The sequence below is a fragment of the Athene cunicularia genome, assembly GCF_003259725.1.
Source record: "Athene cunicularia isolate RWA chromosome 3 unlocalized genomic scaffold, athCun1 chr3_part1, whole genome shotgun sequence".
In the NCBI taxonomy this organism is placed as follows: Eukaryota; Metazoa; Chordata; class Aves; order Strigiformes; family Strigidae; genus Athene; species Athene cunicularia.
In genome coordinates this window covers 96,756,294-96,773,862 of record NW_020799097.1, presented here as the reverse complement: position 1 = coordinate 96,773,862, position 17,569 = coordinate 96,756,294, and the positions used below count along the sequence as shown (strand labels likewise).

At 34.4% G+C, this 17,569-nt stretch overlaps 1 protein-coding gene across 1 annotated transcript in view; it reads right to left on the bottom strand.

Moving 5' to 3' along the window:
• Window positions 1-17,569, bottom strand: part of LRPPRC (leucine rich pentatricopeptide repeat containing) — an 83,010-nt gene that overhangs the window by 48,158 nt on the left and 17,283 nt on the right. Inside the window, exons 14-24 of the mRNA XM_026844617.1 lie at window positions 15,618-15,727; window positions 14,747-14,829; window positions 11,622-11,649; window positions 9,263-9,320; window positions 8,028-8,134; window positions 7,738-7,815; window positions 7,354-7,407; window positions 6,528-6,641; window positions 5,195-5,325; window positions 3,722-3,807; window positions 1,886-2,090 (exon numbers count right to left, since the gene is read on the bottom strand). Coding sequence (XP_026700418.1) covers window positions 1,886-2,090; window positions 3,722-3,807; window positions 5,195-5,325; window positions 6,528-6,641; window positions 7,354-7,407; window positions 7,738-7,815; window positions 8,028-8,134; window positions 9,263-9,320; window positions 11,622-11,649; window positions 14,747-14,829; window positions 15,618-15,727 — 1,054 coding nt within the window. The remainder of the gene's footprint in view (window positions 1-1,885; window positions 2,091-3,721; window positions 3,808-5,194; window positions 5,326-6,527; window positions 6,642-7,353; window positions 7,408-7,737; window positions 7,816-8,027; window positions 8,135-9,262; window positions 9,321-11,621; window positions 11,650-14,746; window positions 14,830-15,617; window positions 15,728-17,569) is intronic.

Here is a 17,569-nt window from a genome sequence, read left to right as displayed (position 1 = left end):
ATGGCAAATAGTAAGCACTACTGCTGAAAGGAATGACTAACACTTACTTTAGTCACTCATAACTTTCAAAACCTCTTAGCATCTCCAAGACGGGGGAGGAAAAAAAAAAAAAAAATCCAGTGAAATTCAGTTATTCCTTCCAGGTAAATTATGTGGAAAAAGCATTCCCCTTCTGTTATAACACTGCAGAGGAAGTAAGTCTCTCCACCCATAAGGCAGCAAAAAAACACAGAAAATGAGGGTACTTTGTATTGTATATGAATTACATATATGAAATGTATATAGGTGAGTACCAATGACATGTAGCCATAGTTTCACAGGATGGAATTACTTTCTCCTTTAAAAACCTAGTCTCATCAAACGTCTCTTTATTAAAAAAACTTTTTAGAAAGTTTTACCAAACAATTATAATTAAAAAAAAAAAGTGGAATCAAACTAAAATCACTCTCTACTGTCCCCCTTTGCATCCTCACATGAACACATCTTTATTTATATCATCATATACTATTTCTCAAGCGAAAAGAACCCAAGTAGCACCATGTACAACTTGCATGTCAACGTGCATAAAGCAATTATGTAAAATGCAGCTGCTCTTACTGCACACTGCAAAGCATATCAGATATTTTTCCGACACATTAGTTACATATGACTGCAGTTAAATTACTTCCATAAACATCTGCCTTGTCTTATGATGTAACCAAGGCAGTGTTGCTGACTGAAAAGATGTAGACTACATTCTGAACTTTTGACCATAACACTAAAACACTATTTTTAGAAGAGAATGTATATATTTCTACCAAGTTACATCCATTTGACAAGAATTCTGAATACAGAAAATGTTATACAGACCTTGAATACCCAGAATACTTACAAGAACTAAAAAAATCTTCATATTAACAGCAATGTGAATGTGCATCTTTGAGGCTGACTCACATGATACTATGAAAAATTCACTTATTTCATACCTGTTATATTTAAGCCAAGAACGTTTCATATACATGAACCAAACCACAATAAACTGATCAATCACTCTAGCTGCAAGAGGTTAAAATCCAGCAACTACATAAATGATATAAAAAATAAAAGCATTGTATATATGAGTAAAGGACATGAAAAGGGACTCTTGGCACATTTTTATTAAGAAATTGTTATATAGTTCATACATATATTAATTCAAATATCCTACACCTCAATGAAAATGTATGCAAAGAAACATGACACATGGAATTACAGATACTTCCTGCCAGCATGAATGTATGAACTTCATTTTCTCTAATGGTATTGAAAGTATATACGGAAAAAAAAAAAAATCACGACAGACCAGATAATACTTTTGAGTTGCAAATTCAGCAACACAGCTGCCTATTTGCAGTAACATGAAATTATTTGAATTATGTGAATTAAAAATATTTTGGTGTTCAACAACCACTTTTCAACTCACCTGAGATGTATTGGATGGCACAGCAAAATAATACTGTTTTGATGGGAAAATACATACTATTTAACCACAAGAGCTGAGAATATACCTATCATGCTCTGAATAGCTATCTTGTCAAACAGACTTTAGAACAAATTCATAAGCATACTGCAATATATTGCCACTTCATCTCTGATGTGTCCATAAAACCCACTGTTGTTCCCAGAGATCATGATGTGATGTACAACTGATGAAAAGAAACTTACCTAACTTGAGAAAACATATTCATTCATTATTTTTCCTAGATCACTCACATATTGTGTGTGTGTGTGTGCATGTGTGCACGCTTGTGTGCATGAACACTTTCAAACATGAATATGCAACTGTATATAGTACAGCAGCAGGTCATACAACACAAATAAATACCGTATCATAACTTCTTTCATCTGAAGCTCAAACGTTGCTTACTTTTCAAGGTGAACTGTAATCAGAGGGGAATGAAGGACAGCAGTTTCTGGCAACCCCAGGTTCACAATGGTCTCATGTAATCGATGCACTGTTTCAACTTCACCTCGCATGGCAGCAGCATTAAGAATGCGGAAAAAAGATGCAACTGTTCTGTCTGAGATAGGAACATCCTTCTCTTTCATCTCTGTTAGAATGTTAATAGCATCTACAATGAAACAACACAAAAGACCCTTAGGTAATTTCATGTAGGGAAAACAAACTGCTATTAAAACAGCATTTCAAACCCAGCAGGAATGTAAATTCTGGTGTATAATGCCGATTTCAAGTTAATTACTACTTGCATTTCTAAACGAGACTACAATTATAAATCCACAATAGCATGGTTTTATCATTTTGCTGCAACTTTGACTACAAATTATAGATAGGAACTGTGTGCCCACTCTGCACCACATAACCCTGTATAGTCTGCCCTATAGCTGCAAGATTCTACTAAATGGATGCTTTTATCGTTCAATGCTAACATCTGCTAAATCACTCCATTGTTTCTTCAGCAGATGGCTTGTCACGAGGCCAGATAATAAAGATATGTTTACACTGTATATACAGCCAGACTAATGGTCTGATACCGATAGGGCCTGTTTGCTGTGTCGATACTAATTAGCCAAGGAGAGCCAATGAAAGCTTTCTAACAGACTGCATGTTAAAACATTAGGTTCATTAAGCTTCATTAGTAAGGCAGAAACAAACATTTTGGTATATGGAATAAGTGCATTTTTATAATGTTCTTAATTATTGCATAGACAGAATGTTTTGACCACTTTACGTTTGGATACATTTATGAATTGTTTTATTTTCTGAGAGACATTTATGCTCTTAAAAGCAAACTAATCTTTTCAAACTGCTTTAATGTAGAGGTGGTCATGATCTGATTTATTATGATTTGGAAAACATCAGCTTTGTTTATTATTTTTCTAACAGTAAGCTTAATAATAAGAGGCCAAGACATATTTCAAAGAAAGATCTTACAAGAAAAAAATACATTAGCTTTTTTATTTTATCGTATAGTGTTTTATATAAAACCATTAACATTTTGTGTCTGGGCTTGGACCACGCTTTTATGGCGTTGAGACTTCTACAGAATCATAGAACTCTATAGTCAGAATCACCTTTTAAAGTTGATGACAGTCTAGAGTTCTTTTAAAGATCAACCAAATCATGTAAATTACAGAATTATATTAGACTGAATTACAGAAATAAAAGTGCTAACAGCTTAATGCAAACATCCAGAAATACAAAATAGGCAGTTTGCAGAAGTCATTAAAAGCTAAGATTTCCAGTCAGTTTGACAGATTTACTCTAAAATTCAATAACAGACATATAAAAGAATACTAACAGAAAAATATATACTTTATAAAAAGTTAAATTATTTTTTGCAGTACTTGGCTCTTATGAAAAGGTTATGTTTATAGGTTTTATGTTCAGCCTTCAGACCTTCTTAAGCAAAAACAAAGCCATTAGTCTAGGCACATACGCAATTTGTGCCATAAGTCATGATCTTCAAACTCAATCCAAACAGCAATCCTAATAAAAACTAGCTGCAGAAATGCAAAAAGCACTGAGCTGTGCAAATGTAAATGACAAGCTTGCCAATCCATTAAAACTAATGGCCTGCACTGTCCAAGCATCTCTGGTTGAATTCACATGCAAATTTGTATGCAAAATGTTCAAGCACTTTCCAGGACATGATATACCATTAATATCAACTCACATTTTTATTCTTGAGGCAAGATACCTTTATTATATAGCAGAAACACATAATGAAAGCAAATGGATTACCTTCTAGTCTGCCATGCTTTGCTAAGACTTCTACCAGTGCTATGTACTTTCCCGTGTCAAGAGCAACAGGTGAATTCTTAGGGAAGCTAGAAATTAAAACATTAATAATTGTATCAACAGAAGTTCACATTTTATAGATTCAACTTAGAAACTTATTTTTAAAGATGCATAACAAAACAACAGCACTGAGAGCTAAAAGTTATAGTAAGTACTAAAGGAAAAATCTGATAGACTTTAAAAGATGCACCATTAAGATGTGATTTTAAAATATTATCCACACAGACGTACACTACCCAAACCCAAAAGTTCTATTTTAAAGAGCCAAATGGTTTAATTAATTGTTTGGTAGTTATTGCATAAAATATGGTATTTCTCAGAAACCTGGGAAGAAAACAGAGTCCACAAGGCTGGGGCAGGGCTATATTCTTTTTGATAAAGAATATGAAACTATTTGCCTACAGTAACAAGATAAAAGCTACTGTTTTGAAGTTTCTGCCATGTATTTGTGTTTTCTTTTTTCTGAAAGTTTTAAAATTAATTCCTTCTCTGTCATTTCTTTTTGTAAGTATTCAAAGAGTCACTACTTATCTATATTATGCTGCACTTGAGGCAGATTACTTAAATGAGATACTGCAGTGAAGCTCCACTAGAAGACTCAATTCTGCTTCATGTAAGCTCACTATGGGGACTGTGAAAGTGGCAGTACAGCCAAAACCAATACATTACTGCTACTGGCAGAGTGGCAAATTTCTTGATATTAGTGCTCAGTTGTTTCACATAATTCCAAATGCTAGCAAGGTGTAATGAGCCCCTGCCCGCTAACCTACTGTAAAACCAAGTACTTTATGAGTGCATATGAGAGAGACAATCTGAAAGTAACACATTTATTGTAGCATCAGACTGAAAGGAGGCTTTCAAGGGAAAAAGGGAAGGGACAAATAGAAAGATGATCTGTGAGAACTTGCTCCAGGATAATTCACAGCCAAGATACAAAGCTCTGAAAACAAAACTTTGAAGTAGAATGCCTGTTGACAGACTTAAAATAACGTCACTCAAAACCACCGTTATTCTAAAGACAATATAGCTGCAGAATATTCTAAACTCATTCTAGGTGCTTTCTAACACACCATGCAGGTATTTTTTTCCCTTGAATTAAGCCAAACTTCAATTTAGACACTATGTATGTTTAAAATAAAAACAAAACAGGTCCTACATAGCAATTTGCCTTTTTTTAAAAAAAAAAAAAAAAGAGATAATTACTGACCATGCAAAGTAGCTGCTTCTGATGTTCAATTATACCAAGCAAATTTTTTGTTTCAAAAACCACACCCGTGACTGTTTTAAATGCACATACATTGCTAGGGAAAACTAATTAAAAATGGATGAGGGGGTTAATACTCAACCTACTTAATTCAACAAGGTCTGTGTATCAGCATAAATCTCTGTGACATGTTTCAGTGCCGGTGTACTTACACTTTTTCTTTCAGGTTCATTGCCTCTTCTACATTATCATGTCGACAGCACAAATTTATTAAGGCTGCATAGCCACCGACAACCATGTCCGGTTCGTATTTGGCTTTCACTTCAAGGGCTTTTTGCATATTCTAAAAAAGGAACAAAGCAAAGATGTGAACTAGAGGAAAAGTCAATATGACATTATAATTCTTATATGTTCAGTGTGCAGTTACATGACTGCTTTAGTGCTTTTAGTAGCATAAGATCACATCTGAAAACACGGTGCTGTAATGCTTTAGCAAATTTTAAGAGTGAAGTTATTTTGCATAAATTAGTATTTTTCTGAAACACCTTTTAGAGTAACTTACTGAGATTTCTAAATAAATTTTCTTGCTTTATATTTCTAGCATGTTTTAATGTAAGACCTTTTTTTTTAAAAATCCAGACAGACACTATAAACATGATTAATCCAAATTCTAACATAGGTCTTATTTATTTGGAATTCATAACAATTTTCACCTGGTAAACTGCCAAACATATATAAAACCCCTTCTTTCTAAAGAATAAGAAACTACTTAATGATCCCATAGGAAGCTTATTTTTTTATACATTCCTATTCATACATTTGACCACTTTGAACTTACAACGCTGTTTGCTTCTAGTCTTATTTCATATGTAAAATTGTAGAGACAGACAGCTGAGAATCACTCTTTCTAAATTGTATTCTTAGCAACAGAGAATATTGTGCTATCATCTGCACAGCTTACTCTTCCTATATATACAGCTTTAGGCAGGATCATACAGAACAAGAAACTGAATAAAAGTGTGGTGATACCCCACAAATTACAGACACACACTAAATGAATGTAAACTACAGCTGGACGCCTGCCGAATGGAGGCAAGAGACCCTTTATCTCAGAAGAGCTTTCCTCCTGCAGGAAAATGGAATTTCAATCCCTGCATTAACAACCTAGTAATATTTGAATTGCAAATGACTAGTGCATGTATCAGTTGCTTGACAATCTAGATATAAGAGACCGGAGCCATGGCTTGAAAGGACATTTGGCATGTATGATAAACCTATCACAGCTGTTACTATCATTCACTTTGCAGATTATTGTAAACAAACTTCAGCAACCCCAAAACATGCCATTCAAGGTGTTGCTGAAATTAGTTAACCTTTTGATTTAATTGCTTTTTGCACTTATGTTTGATTTATAAGCATCAAACCATGAAACCTCAAGCATTGCACTTGTCTTTGCTTAACTGTGTCTTTCCATAATACAGTCATTTATGTCCCTTTAAAAATATAGCTGTGTGTTTCCAATTATCTCCACACTGCTTAAGGTACCTCTTCTTCACAAAGAGCATGTACGAGTTGTTTCAAGACATCTGTAATAGGCTGGTTTTCAGCTTTTCGCTTTTCTAGTTTCTTCTCCAAAGCAGACACGTCAGATTTAGCACTCTAAATGGAGGTAACAGAAAGAATGTCAATTGCAAAAACACCCTTCTCTGAACAACTTGTCGTATCACTTTAATAAAAGACAGACAAAATAATCCTCTTCTTTCATACTCCAAGAAATTTTTTAATCATTTAAGGTGCTTTTATCTGTTTAAACAGTACATACTAATTGAAGATTTGAGTCAGAATACAGTAAAAAAAGCATTAAGCAGCATATCTACAAAGGTCAACATTACTATTTCTCTCGTACTCAGTTCTTTGTGTTCAGGGAAGTAGGGAACAGAAGACTGTTTCTCTTCCCATCTCCACTCTGCTCAGATCAGAGATGTAAAGACTTGACACTCCACCATTAGAAGCAGTATGGATTTATATGGTTCCTGCCACTCAAGTGGATCACTGTAATTTACAAGCATGAATTAAGCTTCACATAACCACTGCTAACTAACTAGAAACTTTCAAAGAAATATTTACCAGACAGGGAAACTGAGGCATGAAACCTCAGCCAACCCCAAGGCCAAGTATCTGGTCTATGTGAAAATCTGGACAGCCTTTACTCCTACTCTGGAAAGTAACCTCTGAACTTCAAATGGTAGATTTAAATAACGTTAATATACTTCCATGATCTGAAAGCTAGTGATTACACTTCATCTAAAACCCATATCCAAACATTATTATTACAGTAAGAACAAGCATAGCTAACTCTGAATTTACTTACTTCTGGAATGTTGTCTGTAGTCAGGGATTTTTTATGAGGCAATAACCTTGCATCCTAAAACATAGTAAGACCAAGATATCACTAATCCCCCTCAAAAGTTCAATCTCTTAAGCATATCATGCTAAAACCACTCAAGTTAATTTTATAATTGCAATACTAAAAAAGCTATATTCTGCAGCATTATTCCAGTGACTTGAAAAAGCACTTATTAAATGTATCTCTTTCACATATGAAAACAGCTTCAACAGTGAAAAATCATGGAAAGGTTAAAAGGCTTACATATAATCACTGCATAAAGATATTTATATTGCAAAGGAGAATATATTCACAGAGTACAGATACTCCATTTTTTAGCTTCAAAGTAATTGCTATAGAACCACAGACCTTAATTAATTCAGGAACTTGAGAGGGGTCCAGCAGTCTGCAAATGCCGCTGTAGTGGCTTGTAGGGATAACTATATTCTGTACCAAGAGGTGGGGAAAAAATTAGATGAGTTTTGAAACACAACCAAACTAAAATTTGTCTAACAGAAATTATCTGAGACGTAATTCAAGTCTCCAGCTCTTGCATGTCATTGAGAAGTGGTCTGGTTGTACTTAAAAGCAGCAATTTCAAATCTAATAGATACATGTCAGGCAGGACAGGCATTATGTAGCAAAAAATGAAATGGTACCATCTTCTTCAGCTGATGGAAGTATTGTCTCAAACGCTCCTCCTTGGCCTGTACCTCTGAGTCACTCATGCTGTCAATCAAGTGATAAAGAAAATAGCCAACAGCTTCTGTGGAAAAAAACAAGAGAAAGCATTCCACTAAAATTACCGAGACTGTCATGTTATCAAGATTAATTTATAAGAAATCATTTTGGTGTGAGATGTCACCCTGATGAGAGGCTCTGAAATGGCAACAATGATCACTGAGGCATAGAGATTATGTGGTTTGGGAGCACATATCTAACTGGTGAGTGAAAGGAATATTAATTATTTTCAGACCTAGTGACAGCTTTTCAGTACAGAATCTTACTTCAATCTATTTTTTCCACTACTGTGTGACAGAAGTGGTACTGCCCAAGGCCTTCCCCCCCTTTCCTGCCCACTACCCCAAATAGTTGCCACAAATATTTTGTCATTGCTCAAAAGAAAAAACAGATTTCTACCACTTTGCATATTTATTCTGTACATTCTACCCATTATATTCTATTACCAAGCTACATTAAGTATTGTAATATTAATATAAAAACATTAAAAATACTTTAACTATTAGATCAACTAATACTGAAGAAATAGTTTATCAACCAATGAAAATCAAGATTAACAGCTTTTGCCAAATAGGGTTAAGTTTCTTATCTATGCTCGTGCAAAAATATAGGGGGTCCTGTAGCTGAGAATAGGAAGGGCAATTACTGTCTTCTCAAAGGTTAGCTTTCCCCATACCCCCTTGCCCTTCTAGCCCTGACAGGAGGAAAACCCCCTGTTTTGTAAAAAAACAAAACAAAACAAAACAAATAAGTATACTTATTTCAAAGTAAAATATTTGGGATATTAAGTACCATTTTGCTTCAGAAAATCAGAAGAGTTATTAAAGGTAAAACTAGGTTGAAAGACTGCCCTTTTTCTTTTTTTGTAGGTATTTAAGCACTGATACTGTGTTCATTCTAAATTTCTATTTTGGTCAATAAACTTCAAAAAATAAATCATTATCAGCAAGATTTGTTTATAACTCTAAACAAAAGATCTCATGGATCTCAAAATATGCTCTGATTATTTGAATCAGGATTTTACCCAACATGTTTTCAAATTTCACTTTCAAAAAGAAGCAATCAGTGTTTACTGTTGTAATCCCTCAAACCCATCATTACACAGAAGAACGGATTTGTGGATAAGTTACAATCATAGAAATTGAAACTCTACCAGTTGGTCCTGGAGGCGTCAGGCAATAACGTTCATCCTTGTACAACAGTTCTGTTATCTGGTAAGACAGAATAATCGTACATTGCAGCCAAAAGAAGCAAGCAAGGACAAATAGTATCTGAAATTGAATTCTCAAAATAATAAAGCATTTCTCTGTTAAATTATTACTCTTTACCACATCATAGTAATTCCCTAAGAAATACAAAGAAGTTTTTTTTGTAAATAATAGGTTTTTCTTGAAAAAATATTGCAAACAGAAATGCTTTCTGAGGTATGGCAGTAAGACAGACACTCTAGTATTCTGTTTATGTATCATTCTACAGAAAATTAGCTATCGTAGGACATAGTTTAAAGCAAATATTCACCAGTGTTGCTCCTGGAGATGTTACAATTATGTTCCAATTTACCAAAAGGCTGAAATTGTCCCATAAAGCGTTTTTATTTTGAAAGAAGCATATACATCAAGAATATAGAAGAACACGATTTACCATGCTGTACTAGATTTAAGATAAAAAGTACAGCTGCTGTAAATAAGTGCAATTTTGAATGACAAAATATGCATCCATAAAAATTAACTGCATTTGACTGAATTCAGCATAGGTCTTATCAATCATACAAACTGAAGGAATACAGTGACTTTACTTCATCAGAGAAAAAGAAGCATTTACCCAACAGCCCCCACATCCTACCTACAAATACTTTAACCTTAACTAGATAATTTTAAAAATCCATTTGACTGTTCTTAAAGAAATTACACCATCTTCAGTTAAAAACTGAGATTTTGAAGTATTTCAAGAATTTTGCTTTATCTGCCATTATTCTAGAATGCAATCTCAAATAAGTTAGAGGGAGATGCATTCCCAGTGTCAAAGTGCCGTGTTGTTAAGTAATGACAAAAGAAAAGGAACCCTCACCTTCAACTGTTAATGAAGATTAGATAAACAAAGCCAGAAAATACCAGATGCACAATGGAATACTGTATCTACCACTTCTCATTCTACCGACACCACGAACACTGTGCACAGTAAAACTACAGCCTTCTACCCTTTTGCCCCTTTCCTCCTACGACAAAACATCACAAAAGAACCTACAACTCCAATAAAATCCAAGGAAGTCACGATAACACAGTTCTGAATCAAATCTCAGAGAATACCAAAAAAGATGAGTTACATTAAAGAAAATGAAAGTGTGATATTATTTCCAATGCTAAGTATCTATCTATTTCCCAAATTAGCATTTCTTATTTTTAGTATCTTACATGTATTTACTCATAAATTCAGCAAACAACAAAATTTATCTTTCTTCCATTGTGGAGAACAGCAGAAGTAACTCTAGACACTACTTCATGTGGAGACCACCATTACTTCAGTCCTCTGACTGTCCCTCAAAATTAATTTCATAATGGCAGTAATGAAAGATCCCAATTTTTTCTCTCCCTGCCCTCCCTTTTTATTTTTTAAATACAAAATAGGAAGGATAGAAGCAGAAGGCAAAAACATCCTCCCACCACAATCTTCACACAAAAGAAAACGGTAGTAAAATACAAAAGCCCCTGCACCTCACAAGCTGTATCTGATTAATATAAATCATTAATCAGTGACTTTCCACATTAAAATTTCCATTTTATTCCAAGATTTCTGTGCAAAATCTAAAATACACTGGAAGACATGTATTAGGAGGTACAGTATCAAAGAAAAACCACAGTGCATCCCTTCCTAAATTCTGTAACCACGCCTCAGGCAACAACTGCTCTACTCTAGTGTTCCGCAAAATTTATTGACCAAGTTATACTGCAGTGTCTTTCTAATGTAACCAGGGAGGGCAAGATTATCAGTCATTTCCCCTTGGCTTCATGCAAGTATTTCTTCTACCTGGCTTTGCCTTCAATATTTTAAGTTACATGACAGAAACTTTAAAATTCTCATTGTACCCTATTGTTTTATTAGTACTAGTGTAGGGACAGGAGGAAAATTTAGGGAAAGCAGGAAAGGGAATTAAAGAATGTCAGACTGCACAGCCATGGCAGACTGTTCCAGAAGCTAAATGATATACATATTGATATATATATATATACACACACACACCCCATTTCAGCTATAACAACACTGATTTAGAAACGGAAGTGGCATAAACTAAACTACATGGTAACATCACATTTGATTTTTCACAATTACACTTAACTGTCCAATCTGAAAACTCAGTTTTATACAGTTGTACAATCTGCCACTGACAAAAGTCTTGCTCAAATGAATCGGATCTACAATTACTGGGCTCAGAATTCAGATTTACAGTAATGCATCATAAACATGCAGTTCCTAAAGAACTTGATTTTATTTACAGCATTATTATATGGACTTACCTTGCTCCAAAGAGATACATCATCTGAGCTGAAGAGGGCAGCAAAGGATAACAAATTAAAAGCAACGTAATGATTCTACTATGGTATCTTTTTTCAGAAAACCCCACACATCATTAACACTGAGGATCTTATTCAATTATTTAAGTACAATTAAAATAAAATAATTTCCAGATATCGTTTAAACCAACTCTGTACAGAATACTACTGAACTTTTTACTATACCGCATACGGTCATAGTTTCTGCTAAATAACTTAAAATCACGCAGCAATCCAAACAGATAACTAAGAATATACTATAACAGATAACAAATTACAACAAATAAATAATATATTTTAGTTTTATTTTTAGTTCAATCTTTTAACACATTCTAATATTACTTTTTTATGTTTCATTCTATCTAGCATTTCAAGAAAGTTTTACTCAAGTCACACTTTACAAAGCAAACACTCAATACATGGAATTTGCAAGAGCAAAAACCTAGACTCCTGTGCATTAAAACTAGGTTTTTAGTAGAGACAGGTAACTACAGGCAGCTATAAATGCATTTATACCATGCAAAAAAGAAAGTAATCAAATCTCTTCAGGTATAAAGTTTATTATAGTGAGATAAATAGATATTTTTTTAAAAAACAGAAAACAAAACACAGAACTCCATTTTTTCCCTTCATAGAACAGGACAGAACTTGATGGAGACAACTTCACTGCACATCATCAGGTTACAACCAAAGATCAACTGTTAGCCAGTTCACTTAAGTATATAAAAACTGACATATTCCTGTAATTTGTAGAATATAAAAATTCTCTCTAGATCCTATAACTTTTTGACAACTATAAAGGAGCATTAGCCTAGACAAGGCTAAGAGAACAATAACTTATGACTTTATTGTATCATCCTGTAATTCTCGTAAGGGAAAAATAAGATGTCAGTCTGAACCGCTGCATAGAAACTTGAAAGCATTCATAGAAGTTTAGGATTTTATTTAGGAGGGTCAAGATTATGAAACACTTATTCTTTCTGCGCAACTGCCACCTGTATTTGAAAATGAGTCAAATGCAGGTCCACACAGAGGATAAAAAAAAAAGCAGCTATCTGTGAGGTTAGTTAAGCTTTCCTGGGTGAACTTGCTCTACCACTGACAGCATGACAATGAACTGAAGATATCAAATGCATCAATTTCCTAAAGTACTTGACTCTGAAATAGTAATGGTACATCAGGCAGACAGAATGGGAATACTTCGAAGCAGTTACTAGAGAAGAGCAGCTTCAACAAAAATCCATAAACTAGTCTGCCACAGACATTGTTCATGTGTCCCTGCTGTCCATACCCTGTACTTCTGTACGACAGTCCTAAATTTGGCTCATTTAAACATTGGAGACCTGCATTTAGTTATAAAATTTTGCTGCAGTCTTTACAAAAGGTAGAAATGTTCTTTTCTTCTACCCTCAAGTTTAATTTTCAGGCTGTTCTAGCCATTAAATTTAAAATAAAAAAGGAAACATGAATTGGCACGCTTTCAGAAACAATAGAAGGGTGAAATCTGGGCACAACCAAAGTTGGACATAGCTTCTGGAGCCAGGTAGCAATAAAGGCAAACAAGAGAAATTAATATTAAAGAAATTTTTAAAAATATGCCATGCTTAAAAGTGGCAAGGAGAGGGTGGAAACAGTAAGCAGGAGGGGAAAAAAAAAAAAAAAACAAAAAAAAAACAAAAAACAAAACAAAACAAAAAAAACCAAACCAAACAACTAAAAAACCACAAAGCCAAACCCAAACAAAAAAGAACCCAACCTTAATTTCCCTCAGAATTCTGGAATTCCAAGTTTTTAGGCCAAATGTCCAGTAGCTATTGAAATCACAATAGTAGTAACTGTTCCACTGCTGAGGAGAGTAACTGTTTCACCTGAGGAGAGTATGATTCCTCAGCAGCTAGTTTTCACAACACGAGTTGGGTAACATCTTAAAGATACTTGAAATCACATTCTGAACACCTGCACAATTTTCCAGTGGTAGGGGGTATTTCATGGTAGCATTGGCTGTGTGTGGTAAACATTGGTATGGCTTTCTTTCTAGTGCAAGTCCTACTTCAACTGAATATTTATATTTATACTTACAGAGAAAAAAATGCGTTTCAAAAGCCTGTTTCTTTAATTAATACATCTGAAATGAATGATTCTGGGGCTGACTACTAAAAGGCATAGTAAAATAATCTTACTGCATCTAAAACATTATTTCACTTATCCCTTGGATGTCAAAGTCAGCTAATGCCTTGTTAACAAACCCAATTTGAACACCAGTTTGCTTTTTCTACCCCTTTTATCATGGTAGAGCAGGATCAGCTAGATAGAACTTGCAATTTACTAGGAAATTACTTTGACCATATTCACTTGATATGTTTTGCTAATGTCCAGCCTAAACATAGCTACATCTCATAGCCACTACAAAATTTTAGGAAATAATTTGGTCAACAAAATCAGCCTTCAGACTCTGGTCCCAAGCAGTATTAAGTGAGCTCTCTGCTTCCCAGTGGTATAAGTATGCTGAAAAAAAGCCCTCGTTCACAGTCCAAAATGTTTGACTGGGGCAAACGGTGAATGACAGAAATTCTTGTTAATTCACATATACTTGCATAAGCTTAAAACAACCCTGAAGTTAGCAAGGAACCCTCCTTGCAAAATGGGACCATATGGCTCTGAATACAAAGTCATGGCAATGTAGCACAATACTAGGTGTTAAATGTGAGCATTTGGGAGTCATATTAACCCAGAGAGCACAAAAGCTATCCTATGTAGTAGAGTATGCCTGGCTCCTACTGGTATTTCATCTTAAGTACCCATTTACTTCAATGGTTAGTAGTGATAACCTTTAGGGAAATCTTACATTAGCACAGCAGTTCATAAACAAACAAGCAAATAAAGATAAAACCTCAAATGTTTGCTACCCTGAGAAGTTTATATACTGCCAAATACCGAAGAACAAACAAGAACAGTGAAGTTCTTTTTAATGTACTATATATAATACTTCAAGTGTATGCTGCATAGACTTGCAATCAACAAGGCAAAAGAGAGGGAACTTTGCTACAGAGGAAAAAAAAAAAAAAGAGGTATTCATATAGTAACCTTACCTTTTAAAGCCCAAAATAAGGCTGTTTCTAAAATGGTGAATATCAATAGGAGGAAAAAAAAAAAAAAAAAAAAAATCCCTGAACTGCAACAAGTCAGTAGGTCATGTAAAAAGGGTGAAGAACTAGAAGAACAACTATTCCAGAAGAACTAGAAGAACTATTTTGTTAGCTTAATAAATCAAAATTTCAAATACTGGGGCATTTGAAACAGTCCTGGTTTTATCAGCTCTAAATCTGCTCCATTTCAAGAGATCAATATTCTAAGAGATTTTTCCCTCTTCATTGTCTTTAATGTCAATAGTTGATAGGTCTTTTATACAAATTAGGAGTAAGCATCTTATCTGTAAAGAAGTACAAGACCTAAGAAAACATTATGTTCCAAAAAGCAAAACAAAAGCCAAACAATCCTCTTCAAGAAAACTTGAGATATTAGTGCTGGAACAAAAAAAGAACCATCAGAGGCAAATGGTTTACTAATTGTTTCAGATCAAGGATCTGCCTTAAAACAGGCTTTAGTGTTTTGCCAAAACCAGTGATACTTTCTTAGGTGTTTGCTTCTGTTAGTGCAAGTTGCCTGACAAGAAAGAAAAAGTAGTTCCATCTGAAGTGCTATCCACTGAATTAATTTAAATATAAGGGGAAAAAAGAAAAAGATACACAGTTCTAAATCTTGATATTTACAACATTGGTTGAACACCAAGGAAACTCTAAAATTCCTGAAAACTAGATGTCCTAGAGAGTTAATTTACAGTTATGCCCTATGTACTCATCTTTACATCAGTTCTTGGCTAAATATTCTCAATTCTGCCTTCTTCCTCTAGAATTGCTGTGTCTCATTCCAGCATCATAGTCCAGTAAAAAAAAATAATACAGTTCTAGATGCATTTAAGTCCTGTATGAAGTAGTTATCATTTGCCTTCACTATCATGATAGAATTAACCCCTGTAAAAACCTGACTGCACTGGGACCTTTCAGCAAGGGCTGCAATATGGTATATGGTAGACAAAACTGATACAAACCCACCAGGCTCTATAGAAACCTGGGGAAAAAAAAAGGCAGGAACAACCTGCTAAAACCACTCCCTAGTCTAACTCCAGGCATTTAGAAAATTAAGTTTTAAATGTTGGAATGTTTAATTGTTTTAATGTTTAAATGTTTGTTTTTATTTGAAAATCTCAAGTAAAGTTGGTTTCAAGAAACCCACAATACAAATCCTCTTTCAGTGGTATATTAAACTTTTTGCTCACAAAAAGACAAGCAGAAAAGCATCTTAGTATGCTCAGCTGCTGCTGACAATCGGCAACCTGGTTTCCCTAGCAACAAACAAGTCTGAGAAAATCAAGGGGCTGACAATGAAGTGGAATGGAACGGCATGATAAAGGGAAAAAGCAGCTCTCATGTACGCTGCCTTATGTGCCCAGATTCCTCAGCTGACGCTTCGTAGTTTTCATCTTGTCAGTAGCAGAAATCTATACATTATAAGGCATGAGAAGCTGAATCAATACACCAAGATAGCAACCAGCATTAATAACCAACCTTCACCTCACCCGATTACACTGATGAGACATCTTGAACTATTTTCCATGCTGCATCTATTTTTCCCTCTTTGTAATACAGCAAAAGGAGCCAAGTCAAAAAAAAAAACCCACCAGCTGTTTAATATCTGTGCCTTATCATTACATAGGTGCTAATTAGATTTACTAGCATTCATTTCAGCTTGGTAAACTATTTACAGGAGTACCTTCCTTTAAAGCTCAAGTTCAAAAGAAATTTCATATGTCTCTATGAATTATTAACCCTAGTCTTTGTAAACAGAAATACCACTACAAGATTTAAATTCATCACACAGAAAACAGCTAAATACACTGTGTGAGACTAATTTCATGACAGTAAGACAGAACGCAGCCTACTATACATGCCTGTATCATAATTTTGATATCATATACATTTACCATATATCAGACACACACATATTTGCGCCTTATAACACATTAAAACCCAACTATTTCAGTTAACCAAAATGAGCGTGCAGAGGTGGTCTACTTTTTCATGTAGGCAAAAAAACCCCACCCTAATTCACTTTCCAGAAAAAAATTCTTTGCTCCTAATAAATAGTTATCCTTTCAAAAAATTTTCAAAGCTAATTTAGGTACTTCATTTTTCATGTTTGGCTTGTTGGGTTTTTTTGGTAATAACAACATACAACATAACTGCAGAATGTAAGGTGACCCTTAAAGATTCACTAATTCTAATACAAAAATTAAATCACTAATTGGTAACTACTCATTTAGTTTTCTCATTTTCAACATAACAGCTTCCCAGGGTCACGGGGTACAGACTACATATTTCTATATTTGTTAAACAAATCGGTTAGTGACAATTGCAGCAAAAGACTGCTTAAGCTTTTCCCTGAATCTTGGGCAATGAAAGCTGTTGTTTACAAGAGATCTTTCGATAGCAGAGTTAGTCCAAATTTAGGTGTTTTATCATTCTCTCAGTATACTAGGGAAATAAAAACTGTATTTGTTTTACATTTTGAAGACAAAGATCGATTCCTACCTAACCAAGTAAATCATCCCATCCCATACATTCAGTAAATGACATGCATTAACTTCTGTGAGCACCGAGCATAAGAAGTCTTTAGAGAAAACTCTAAAGTTTTTTTTTTTTCTTTTTAAAGTGATTAATTCATGCTTTTGCAACTTCATCACCTAATTAATCCATCAAATCTATACACATAACTTCCACGACCAATTAACAGAGTACACTCAGGTTCACATCTGTGACAATCAGTTCTTTAAAGTTTGTGCTTTCATTAATGAT